General features: G+C 37.4%; 1 protein-coding gene across 1 annotated transcript; it reads right to left on the reverse strand.

Moving 5' to 3' along the window:
• Positions 1-8,606: 8,606 nt before the first annotated feature.
• OR2A7 (olfactory receptor family 2 subfamily A member 7) lies at positions 8,607-9,548 on the reverse strand. Its single transcript, XM_010953678.3, has one exon. The coding sequence runs from the start codon at positions 9,546-9,548 to the stop codon at positions 8,607-8,609; it is 942 nt and encodes a 313-aa protein (XP_010951980.2).
• Between the last annotated feature and the right edge of the window lie 3,664 nt (positions 9,549-13,212).

Here is a 13,212-nt window from a genome sequence, read left to right on the forward strand (position 1 = left end):
ACAGAAATGCAAATCAATACCAGGATGAGATATCACATCATACTTGTTAGAATGGTGATCATTAAAAAGACAAGGAACAGAAAGGAGATGGTCAGGATGGAGCATGGACGTAACGTCAGAGAGGCAGCACTGCTGGTGCATCGTTAATGACCTTCAGGGAAAGGGAAGCCTGACCAGTTGACAGGTCAGTTGACTAAATCTTAGTCATCTGGCAAATCTGTGTCTGCAGTCTAGATGAATGGCTTGGATGACCAGTATTCAATAACACTAGTCAGTAAGATCCCTGATTAGCCCCTCCTGCTCTGATTGCATGTTTACCAATTCACCATTGGGTAATAAATTATCTTCTTGAGTAGATATTTATGCAAAGAAGGAATGCATTGATCAGTAGAATTCTTTGCTCATTGTGCAACTGCATTTCAAATTTTTTAAAAAAATGAACATTTAGGTATTCTGGCTTATGCATTATCTGATTGTGCTTTGGATAGCATGGAGCAGTTCCTAAACACCTTCCAAAGCCGGTCTAAAATGTGGGGGCAGATCCTGGACCAAGGTAACATCACTGAATCAGGACTCAGGGAAAGAAACGGATCCCTTCTTAACAGCCACAGATGAAATACCTGTTTTCTTCTAAGCATTACTCATTAATTGTCAAATTGCCTAGACACAAATGCGACTGAAATAATACATTAAAAAGTCCTCCTACATGACCAGTACTTATTTGATTTTAAGTTAATATTAAAAATTTCTGTGTTTGAGAAACTTTCTTAATTTATTTTTTTAAACACATAAGGCATATGAAAGTATTTGGTTGTGAATGATATAGTTAAATCAACTCACTTATAAAACAGCAAATTTCCTTTTTCACTTTTCCTTTTCCCTTCATGGGAAAACATAAATGAAAAAAGAAATACAGCACAAACCATGATTTTTCTGATAGCCAAGTTGAAGGACAGATGAAAAAGGACAGAGTACATTAACATTCTTTAAGCACAGTAACCCTATTTGGTTCACTTTTATACCCCTAGGAGTTGATAAATTTTGTTGAATGAGAAATTAATAAACATAAACAAATTAACAAACATCTAAATATTGATATCCTTACATCAGATCTAGTGTCTTTTAAAATATATTCTACTATAATTACATCAAGTTTAGCTCATTCCTGCCAGAGAAAGTACAGAAAAATCGGAAGAATTTCATCCGTGGTGATTTGTATTAAAACAGGACTTTTTAAAAAATCCTGAGCTTAGTAAGAATAACCAAAGGATTTATAAAGTGTTTTAGATAATTAAATTTTGAATACACTTCTCCTTTATTTTTTCTTATTTTTATTTGATACCTACATTGCGTATGCAATATTAAAAACAACCAAATGGAAGGCAAACAGCTTAAATCACTGATGGGATGGTGGGGGTGAAGGAGGTGGCTCAACGCTGACACACATCCCAGTTCCAAACATGTCCTGTAAGCACAGTGATGTCCACTAGTTTATGTATGTACAGCTTCAGAATTTCAAAAATGGCAAATTACTACCTGTTTAATAATCATGCAACTCTGAAGTTCTAAAGTAAATAGCTAAGAAGGAAATCATTTCATATACAAACAAAACATTAGAACTGGATGAAATCTGTATTTTAAAAAGTAAACCTTGAAGACATGAGCTGGCAAGTTCTGTCTTTTGTAACATAGTAGGCATTGATAACTTGCCAGCATTCCTAAGAAATCACCTGTTGTTAATTTACAGCTCAGCTTAACTGTAGGGGTGTTTACTTGCAAGTCATAAGGAAGAAATGAAAAATAATTCATCTTGTTGCTTACGGAGCTATAAGCCAAGACTTTGCAAAACTGTCTTATGGGGTAAGGGTTGATAAGAAATTTTCCTGGATGTAGGAACTGCTGTAGATCATAAAGAAGAGCTAAGTGTCACTTCCACATAATGACAGTCTGAGAATCTGGTGAAGTCGATCATAATCATACTATTGAGTACTTCTTTGTACTGGGCACTCTGGAAGCACATAATGAGGAACATTGATGGTTCTGAGATCTGTGAAGATTTTATCAAAAATGTGCTTCAGGAAAAAGAGCAGGGATATATAAAAATGTGCACATTAAATTAAAAAGAAAATGTAAAGTATTATGGACTATCGCATCTTTCTCCTACCTCGTTACCCCACCATATAACATCTTGGTCCCTTTTCTTTATTCTTTCTATACCACTATAAAAACTTATCCTCCAAGCTACAGAAAATCTAACACACATATTTACTGAGTATATTTTAGCTGCCGGATAGTCTTTAATGCCATGCTTAATGAAAAGTAAGTATAAGACATGGATTTAGTATCCATTTGGCTTCAGAATCTACTGCAATAAATAGGTTCTCACAGACTTCATATGTATTATTACTATGCTTATAATAATTAAATGCATCATTTATACAATAACCAATATGTTGATTTTCCAGAAATGTAATATCATTCCATAATATTCCCTTTGACTAGGAAAATGTTCCATCTAAATCCGTAATACAGAAATTTCTTACTTCTTTTTTTTAATGTCATTTTATTCAAGTAAATCTTTATCACATGGATATGTCTCCAGCATGAAACAAAATCAACAAAATCCTAAACACTTTTATATACTTTGTTTATAAAACGTGCATCTGATTTTTCCCTGAAACCATTCACATAGAAAATGGATGATAAATATGTATGTTTAACATTAATAGAGTATTTTTTCTCTTTCTGAGACTTAAAGAATAGTATAACAGAGTGATAGTTAATAATAATAATAAAAAAAAACTGCATGCTACAGCATGTCTAAGAAGAACTGATGATAAGATAAAATAAGGCAACCTGGTTAGAGCCCACATTTGTACCCAAGGACCTCAGAAGAGGCAAGCACCTAAAGGTTCAGTGGAGCCCTGCTTTGGGGAGCTTCTGTGGGAGTTACAGAACACTTACTTCTGCTCCTGAGTGAAAATGGGACCAAATCCTCAGAAAAGTTGGTTTTATTCTCTGATTGGTTCAACCTAGCTGGCAGCTCTTGAGGGCTCACTGGAAGGGGTGGGCTGTGAGATGTAATGCATGCCCACCTCCACTGGGAAGGAGACTCGAAGCAACTCTCTCTCTATTTCTGTTCTCATCCCCAGCAGGACATACGTTTAGCAAACGCAGAGCACACCACTGAGACAGCACCACTCATTACAGTCCCCGAATACTTGGCATTATTTGGATTCATGCATCCTAGCACGACCCTAGTTCCCAGGTCTCCAGACGGTTCAGATGAACCTTTAAGGAAGCAGAACCAGTGTGATAACGAATAAGCTCCTGGCATTAACCTCTGTAGTTCAGCTTCTCCCCAGTGTAATCTGGGACCCTTGTGTTGCAGCAGAGGTGGGCAGAAGCACCCTGAAAAAGCAGCTGATTCCAAGTAACAACTCAAGGTGTGGCAATGCTAAGAGAACTGGTTGTGGAGGCTAGGAGTGGATCGGGGAGTCCAAACCGGCAAGATGTCCCAAGGGGCGTATTAGCACCTGGCTGAGGGAGGGTTTTCTAGGACACAAATCACCAACACTGGAAGCACTCTCTAATCTCTGTTATGAGCACTCTTTCAGGGGAGGGGAGGAAAGGACCTTCTTCAAGACACCTTCCCCTAGAAGCTTCCTGCCTCTTCTGGGATTGGGAGAAGATCTGCTATCTCAGATGTTGTCATATTTATTTATATCTTGCTGTGTTCTTATACTGAGCATATTTTGGAAATTTCAAAGCAATTGATCATGCAATTTAAAAAGCTAATTAGGTCATTATGATGTGATTCCTGACTTGCTGGGGCTGTGACATAAACTAGGGGAAAGTAGGCACAGTTACCAAGTTTTGAGGACACATCCACCTGAACATATCACTGTGAGAAGAAACATGTTTGGGGATATCAAAGCTGGCTCCTAATTGTTTGAAATGCCTGGTGCATGTTAGGCAATCGGTAAATATTGGGAATTTTCTTTCTTTCTTTTTTTTTTTCACGTTCCAGGAGACCTGCAGAAAATGTGGAAATCAGGAAACTAACACACAAAATAAAAACTGAAATACTGTGAAAGTAACAGTTTAGGATATTACTTTATATGTTTACCACTATTTGACCATCAGTTATAAAAAGTTAAAAAATTTGAACTATGATAATAAACTAAATATAAATGTTTATGATACCAAACGAACTTAACCATAGGGAAATGCATCATCTCAAATTTACATTTTTAAAAATTTCATATCAAGTAATACAGCTTTTAACTTGTGGACAACTTCTAACAGTGGTCAGAGCAAAACATAAACACATACAAAACAAATATATACAAAGGAAAATAAGATACATAATACAGTCAGCTCTTGATTGCAATAAATACGTCCTGAAGTATTTATATTATCTGCCTGTATGGGGAGTTTTTTTTTTTTTTTCGTCAGTATTGGGCATTTTCTGTAATCACTCATCTTATTTGAATCTGTATTTATAACCATTATGGTTACAGCAAGGTCCACTAGGATTTGGACATAATTTCCATTTCAAAGTAGAGTAAGTAAAAATCAACACATTTATAATTTATAGCTTCTGCACAGAAAAGGAAACATAAATAAAACAAAAAGACAACCTACGGAATGGGAGAAAATTTTTGCAAATGAAACCGCCAAAGGCTTGATCTCCAGAATATATAAGCAGCTCATACGACTTAATAAGAAACAACCAAACAACCCAATCCAAAAGTGGGCAAAAGACCTAAACAAGCAATTCTCCAAGGAAGACATACAAATGATCAAAAGGCACATGAAAAAATGCTCAATATCACTAATTATCAGAGAAATGCAAATCAAAACTACAATGAGGTATCACCTCACACCAGTCAGAATGGCCGTCATTCAAAAATCCACAAATGACAAATGCTGGAGAGGCTGTGGAGAAAGGGGAACCCTCCTACACTGCTGGTGGGAATGCTGTTTGGTGCAGCCACTGTGGAAAACAGTATGGAGATTCCTCAAAAGATGAGGAATAGACTTACCGTATGACCCAGGAATCCCACTCCTGGGCATATATCCAGAAGGAACCCTACTTCAGGATGACACCTGCACCCCCATGTTCATAGCAGCACTATTTACAATAGCCAAAACATGGAAACAGCCTAAATGTCTATCAACAGGTGACTGGATAAAGAAGAGGTGGTATATTTATACAATGGAATACTACTCAGCCATAAAAACCGACAGCATAATGCCATTTGCAGCAACATGGATGCTCCTGGAGAATGTCATTCTAAGTGAAGTAAGCCAGAAAGAGAAAGAAAACTACCATATGAGATCGCTTATATGTGGAATCTAAACAAAAACAAAAACAAACAAAAACAAAAACAAAAACAAAGCATAAATACAAAACAGAAACAGACTCATAGACATAGAACACAAACTTGTGGTTGCCAAGGGGGCGGAGGGTGGGAAGTTATAGACAGGATTTCAAAATTGTAGAACAGATAAACAAGATTATACTGTATAGCACAGGGAAATATACACAAGCTCACAGAGAAAAAAATGTGACAATGAATATATATATATGTTCATGTATAACTGAAAAATTGTGCTCTACGCTGGAATTTGACACAACATTGTAAAATCATTATAAATCAATAAAAAATGTTAAAAAAAATAAAATAAACACCTCTCAAACTAAATTACCTTGGTAACTGGTTTGCAAAATGTTGGCATTTAACTGATGAAATAAAAATCCAAATCAAGGATGAATGTATCTTCAGAATGTCATGATAGGCATGTAATTTATGGAAAATGACAATTGTAAAATATTACTAATTATATTTCTGGAGTAATTATGTATTAAAGGGTCAAAAGTTCAATGTTTCACTTGGGATCTTGTTAATCAGGAAAATAAAGAGGCAGAATTTGTTAGAGGTTACTGACCACAGCCCAAGACACAGAAAATCCACTAAGTAAACTCCTGGGTTCTGATTATGAGAATTGTGGTCTATTTGGGGGAATTTTTTCTAATTTTAGTAAATACTCTTGGATATTCTTCAATTGTATTTGCTGTGATCCTAGGTTCATTAAGCCATGTTATTTTTTATTCATTTCTCAGATTTTTGAAGGAAAAACGGGAATCTTGGATGATGAGTACAGGTACCCTTTCCCTGGGAAGAAATATCCTCCATTATAAAGGTTCAGACCGGCATCCAGGTTAACCATGACTGTGAACATTGTGAGCATTCGGTTCTCTCAATTCTGATCAATTCCAGGTTAACTGACAGAATACCAGTGTCCTGACGTATCAAGCTGATGACAAGCCCTTAAGCCTCTAAGGTTCTCCTCAAGAGAAACTGGTTTTCTGGAATTTCTGACTTTCCTTTTTTCTTTTTTGAAGTTTAACACTTGATGGGATTAGGTTTGCAATGTCCATCTTTAAAAAAAAGGAACAACTTTCATTAATACATCAGTGATTCTTAATGTTTTATGAGGCCATAAATCTCTTTAGAAATCAATGCTAAAAATCTCCTTGTCATTCTCCTCTCCAGTCTGCACACACCACAAATGCACAGAGAAATTTGCTCACATTTTCCAGGATCCATTAAGCCACTGAGGGCTGTCCAAGGGGCCTTTAGTGACCATAAACTCTCAATCAAGAAGCCCCACACTGGATAAACATTGATGCTCAAATTATAATTTCATAAACTGATCATCAGAATTCCTATAGAAATGGTGAACTAAGAGAGGTTAGAACACTATTTTCTGACTCAATTAACTGTAAACTTTGTTAAGGACTAAACATTAGCTTCATAAACAAGAACACTGATCCCTTTATTAAAATGATGATATTTGTTCAACAATATGAAAACACTTTGATGCAATTAAGTAGTTTCTTTTAATTCTTCAAGTACTTCATTGTTCCGCAGGGCTTAACTCCACTAAAACTTGATAGAACTTCCTTCCTCAATTTATTCTAGGGTTTAATTTACAATCGAAATATTCCTATAACCATGCTTAAAAACCTTTACTCATCTCCAAGCTTTGTTACTTTTTAAGTACTTGAGATCTGACTATATCCCAAAGTAATATTTAAAAAATATAATTTGTAGAAGATGTAATTTATTTTATGCCCCTTAAAACACTGTTATTTTCTTCCAGCAGTAGAGAAACAAAGTTAAAAAATTTCTCTGTTTTATTTATGTATTTAGCCACAAAAAAACTTAGAATTTTTTCTTTTATTAGGAGAAAATCTTTGTAACTGCATAAACACTTCACTTAACTCTTTTTCTGTTGAGATTGTAGTAATGTACATGGCATTCTATACAGAGTATCAGGAAATTCCAGTTTGTAAGGCTATCACTTGAGATTTGTTCATTGTAAGAATAACCAATGAATAATAAATCATATACTTTCCCTGTCTTGTTTTGTTCTTAATCTTCGAAGGATCAACTATCCTCTTGGGCATTCTGTCTTATATTCATTTCCTTTTTATTTATCATGTTCATTATGCACCTGTTCCTGTGAACATTTTCTTATAGAACTTCTCCCATGTCTCTATTTTCTAAACAAGGAATTAAACTTTCCTAAAGCTTGTACACCATGTAGGTAATCAGCTTTGCAAATTCTTCCAGATTTCTGTGAGAAACTTGGTTTTATCTCTAAAGCCTTGAGATAGAAAACATAGACTGATTTCATGCACTGTGTAAATAGGGAAATGGATACAGAATAAAGTTTTTTAATCTCAGATTTAGAAGAGAGTGTGAAATTGAACAAGGTCATCTTCTGAGATGTATCCAGGAATACATACCCAAGATGAAGCAGACGGCTGGATTTATTATCTCCAGATGATCCAGCGTCAAAGAGTAGAGATAGTGATCCTCACTTTCTGTACTCAGAGAGCACAGACTCCCAAAGACTGATCTAGGATACTGTGTTTAGACCTATATCCTCTTTAGAGGCTCACCTTACAGGAAAAAAATCATTTTGCTGTAGAGGGTGGTTGTGGGCAGTATTCACAACAAGTCAATCAACATCAAGATCTCTAGTACCAGCAAACTGCTCATAAGCATTAAGAAAGAAAATTCATGTGACCAGGTAAGTTTGAAAAGCACTGGCTAAAAATTGGAATAGAATTATTCTTTACCACAGGAATTCGTACAGTTTTTACTATGCTAATATGAATTGTGAGTTCCCTAAAGTGAGACATTTAATACGCACTGATTCTCAAGCTAATTTGAGCACAGAATTTATTTTTGAAGTTCTCTTGAGGAGCTAGTGATTTGAGGAAAACATTTTGGCAGCTATGGGGCTGCACCATAGCTTAAATGAAGAAATTATAAAGGGCATTGTTCTAGATTTGCGGCTTCCAAATCCTGGTCCATGGATCAGCTGCATCACATTTGCTACTGATAATATTTAAAGGCATAGATTTCTAAAACAGATCCCACACCTACCGAATTAGTGATCTAATGGTAGGTTAGGAGATAGCTCTATTTTTAATAAGAATCTCAGATAATTCTTACACTGAGTTGGGTTTGGAACCTCTTGAGATAATATCCCCCTAGGTCACTGTCAACCCTGATGCCATCTTTTCATAAAGCTCCCTCTATTCCCAGCACTCTCTTCAAGGCATTCTTTACCTCCGAGTTCCTAAGAGTATAGATAAGCGGATTGAGCATGGGATTGAAAAGGCTGTGAAATAGAAGAAGGTATTTCTTGTGTTCCTTGGGGTGCCCATATCTGGGCCCAACATACATGATAATGGCTGTGCCATAAAAGAGTCCAACCACACAGAGATGAGATGAGCAGGTGGAGAAGGCTTTTCTTTGATTTTCCCCAGACTGGATCCTAAGGATGGCACAGAGGATGCACATATATGAGATTACAATTGAGGAGAAGGGTCCCACTAGCACAGAAATTGCCCCGGCCAAAACCATTATCTCATTGATGTGTGTATCTGCACAAGCAAGTTTGAGAACAGCCATGATTTCACAGAAAAAGTGATTGATTTTCTGGGATATACAGAAGGGTAAGGGTAGAAGTAATACCAGATGAATCGAAGACAGAAGGACTCCAATGGTCCAGCAAATCACCACCAGTGTGATGCAGACTCTCCAGCTCATGATGGCAGAATATCGGAGGGGGCAGCAGATGGCCACATACCGATCATAGGACATCACCACGAGGAGAAGACATTCTGTGACAGCAAATGTCAAAAAGAGAAAGCCCATCTTTGCTGCTGTCATGCAGCCAGCAAAGGAGATGGGCTTGGCTGGACTCAGGAGGTTTAGCAGCATCTGGGGCACCGTGTTGCAGGCATAGGCTACGTCCACGATGGCCAGGTGTGAGAGGAAGAAGTACATGGGGGTGTGCAGCCTGGAGTCCAGGGAGATGAGCCCCAGGATGGCCCCGTTCCCCAGCAGGGTGAAGGCAAAGAACAGGGAGAAGAGCACAAAGAGAAACACCTGAATCGTTGTGTCAAGGGGAAATCCCAGGAGGACGAACTCTGTGACAGAGGTCATGTTGTCTCCCATATCCCTATGACAGAGGAAACGGAGTTAATGTCCATGGTTTAAGAGAAGTCTTTAAAAATAGATTTGGGTTAACTTGTGATACCTTTCTGCAGTATAAAAAAATGTTCAGAAACACTTCCAGTGATTTTTTGTGTTTTTTAATGAATGTTTAAAGACTTTATTTGATAACCCTGAAATACATATATACACACACAGAAACACACACACACACACACATATATATGTTTCCTTTCTTGTTAATGTTTTAAACAAAGGCTAAACTTTCAAAATAATTATGTTGTCACATATTAATCAAATACATAGTTTTTGGTTCATTCCGTGAGCTAACTCATATTGTTCAAATAAATTCTGCTTTTCTTTGCTTATATTAGAGTTATTTCTGTTTTTTCAAAAACTATGACCCTTAACTGACATACATGCCCAAGTCCTTAAGCTGCAATACATCTAATCTCAAGTTGGAAGCGTTCACTTAAGGACAGGGTATACTAAGGGGAGACACGCCATTGCTCAAATACACCATTAGCCGTGAGCCTCTCACCTGCCTGTCGAAACACACTTTCCACTCCAACATCTATTGCCACCTCCACAAATAATATTGCACAAAATCTCTTCTTGTTCAAGTGCAGACTTATATCCAGCCTAAAATCTATTTCTTCGTATATAATTTTTCACAATATTCAGATGAACATTTATATGAATGACTGAATAGATTTGTACTGTGTTATCTAAACATAAAAAGAGAATCAATAACTGTTAGATTTTGACTTTATATTGATAAACACTCTAGAAATACCTAGTTGTAGACACTGTTTCTGCAGGTGATTAGGAAGATGCTGCAAAAGAGGTCTTTAAATTCTTTGAGAGACTGAACTAAATCATCTTACTCTGTGAGTTCCCAATTTAAATATAAGTATAAGCATGATATTGCTGTTCTTGCTTAAATTTTATTCCCCTCTTTCATATAAGATCATCTTGTCTTAGAGTACAAATGACAAACAACTCTCAATTTAAATGACTGTAAAATTATAAACCCATTTAAAAATCATTCCATTTGTATTATTTCTCCCCTATTATTTGTCCAGTGATAAGTGTCATGTCCAGAAAGTTGAAAATAAAATAATTTGGTATTTATTAATTCCTATTATGTACCTACCAGTGTTCTGAGAGTGGAGATATCAATGATAGGAACTCTGAGTTCATACTCACTGCTCAGACTCTGACCTCACAATACTGCACATAAATAAATATCTGTACGCTTCTCCTATAACTCTGAATATTCTACCTTATATATTTTGACATTTGATTTCCCTCTACACATATTTTAAGCCTAGATTTTTTATAGTTGTACTAGTCATTTTTTGTTTAATGTTAAATGTTTACCAGAAAGTTACACACACTTGTTTCCTTACCTTAAAAATAGGCACCAGTCAAGAATAACCATTCACATATTGATTATACTAATACACAAATACATTAATAGTATATTTTACTCAGCCTATTATTTAAACTATCAATGAGCAAAACTTGAGCATCAGTAAAAATTTACTTATGCAATATATTGAAGAGTGACAGCAAAAGTTAACAGGCAACGAAAATGATGTTAAAATACATTTGATTAGAATTCACAAAGACAATTAAGAAGCTTGTGTGTCTAGAGATGATTGTTGTACAAATATTCATGGAGAAGAGGCAAACATACCTGGTGTGGCTAGATATACCGATGGTACTGGAAGACTTGCTGCTCATCTGAGACCTTTGAGGAAGGATCTTGTCTTCATACTGCCTATGAGAAGAGAAGGCTTTATTCCTTTATTATCTCCACAGAGCACCCTCCCAGTTGTCATGAGTGCTTTGTAGGGCATGAGACAATAAGTCTTACCTACACCAGCAGGCTCCCTCTAGAGACACGAAGAAGCCACGCGCTGTTAACGCTTCCAAGACTGACGAGGATTGGCTGTCTGTATTTCTGTCCCTGAGGAAACCAGAGGAACAGCAAGATCTGTGGATGTCACGATAAGAACAGGTAGTAACTTCCTAACTAAAAGGATACACACGTATTAAGTCATACCCTGGGTACCCCGTGAATATTACAGATACCCAAATACATGAATTTGGTACAGTTATGTGAATTTTTATGTTGTTCCAGCTCCCAAACATTCAGGAGGCACTTAAGAGATGCAGAGATTCAAGTATGGTTATTGCTTGACAGTGAAATAGAAACTTGACATTAATTCCCGAAGCCATATTTCTTTTAGTGTACATAGTGGGGTTTCCCTGAAGCTTGCAGAAGAACAAACTTGTATTCAAAGGTCTTAACCATTAGATCTTTTTCGATAGCCACTCAGAACCTACATCCTTGGGCAGAGATCTGGAAATGTGTGGGTATCCATGTTACGGGTTCATGTTGGACATCCCCTACAGCTTGTTGACCTGTCTGGAAGATGAACGAATAAGGCACAAGGGCTGAGAAAAGCTTACTTTAGGAAAATTTCACTTTTTGGTAATTTCTGGTCTTGCTCTCATGGGAAAGACAGAGCTCTGTAAAAGCAAGTGGCCACCTCCTGTCCTCTTCATCCTTACTGTGGGGCTGGATATACGTACTTCCCCTATCAGAGTAGGCATGTACACTGTCACAGTAAACACTGAGGGGCAGCATTCCAGTTCTACAGGGTGTTATCAACAATCCAGTGCCTAAGTCTGTGTGTCAGCATACAACTTCTATCAGGTCTACAATTTCTGAGCAATACGGTACGTGTTGGAACTAGTAAATCCTTTGGTCATTTACCCCTTGTCACTTCCTTTGCTGTGAAATGGTTCTACCGGACTGAGTTGATATTATGTGGGAAATTATATTAGAACTCAGATACACTAATAGCCCTTCAATAGAGGTACTGATCAAGATTAAAAAAGGGAAATTCACACTTGTGATGTATATCATCTGCGATCACAATGAATCATTGCCCTATATAGGGCAGAAGGAACCAGCATGCCACCAACTGACTTACTGGTTTCCTCAAGAGGAAGGTTCCACACTGAGGGCCCGGTACTGGCCCCCCAGATGCTTGGCACAGTTGAGCAGCCTTGGTGAGGGGCAGCCTGTGCTACTGGATTCATGCAAAGCCCCCATCTCTGTTGCCATGCCTACTGCCTGGTGGGCTCACTGTGCAATCACTGGGGTGGCTGAAAGCAGAAGCTGGCTGTCATCTACTGACTGAGTCATCCTGTACCTGATCGGTTAATGCCTCTTCTGCAGTGATGTCTCTCGTTGGCATGAACGTGGGGCATGCAGATTCACATACCTTGTGCTTCGTTCCATGTCTCTTCCCCACACTGCCATTCACCCAGTACTCCAGCTGTGCTCCTTCCAGGCCCATGACCAACCAGTCAACCCATCTGAAAATTTCCAGGAGTTCATGAATATTCTTACTTTAGGCAACTTCTCTCTCCACAAAGTAGATAACCAGGTGAATGGCTAGCCATGGGCAGTGAGAAGTTTACCCTCATCAGATACCTTTAAGACTTCCCACCTGAGTGGCAGCTATGTTGTACCAAGTCTTCCTTGCATTAGGCCTCTCTTTTTTCCTAAACTGTCAACTGGCTGTAGGAAATTGGAAATTTTATATACATAGATATAGATACACAGAGACACAGATACATATACACA

This window comes from Camelus bactrianus, chromosome 7 (genome assembly GCF_048773025.1).
Source record: "Camelus bactrianus isolate YW-2024 breed Bactrian camel chromosome 7, ASM4877302v1, whole genome shotgun sequence".
NCBI classification, from domain to species: domain Eukaryota; kingdom Metazoa; phylum Chordata; class Mammalia; order Artiodactyla; family Camelidae; genus Camelus; species Camelus bactrianus.

Excerpts from the sequence above, each read along its gene's own strand:
- OR2A7 (XM_010953678.3), bottom strand. The coding sequence starts at position 9,548 with ATGGGAGACAACATGACCTCTGTCACAGAGTTCGTCCTCCTGGGATTT.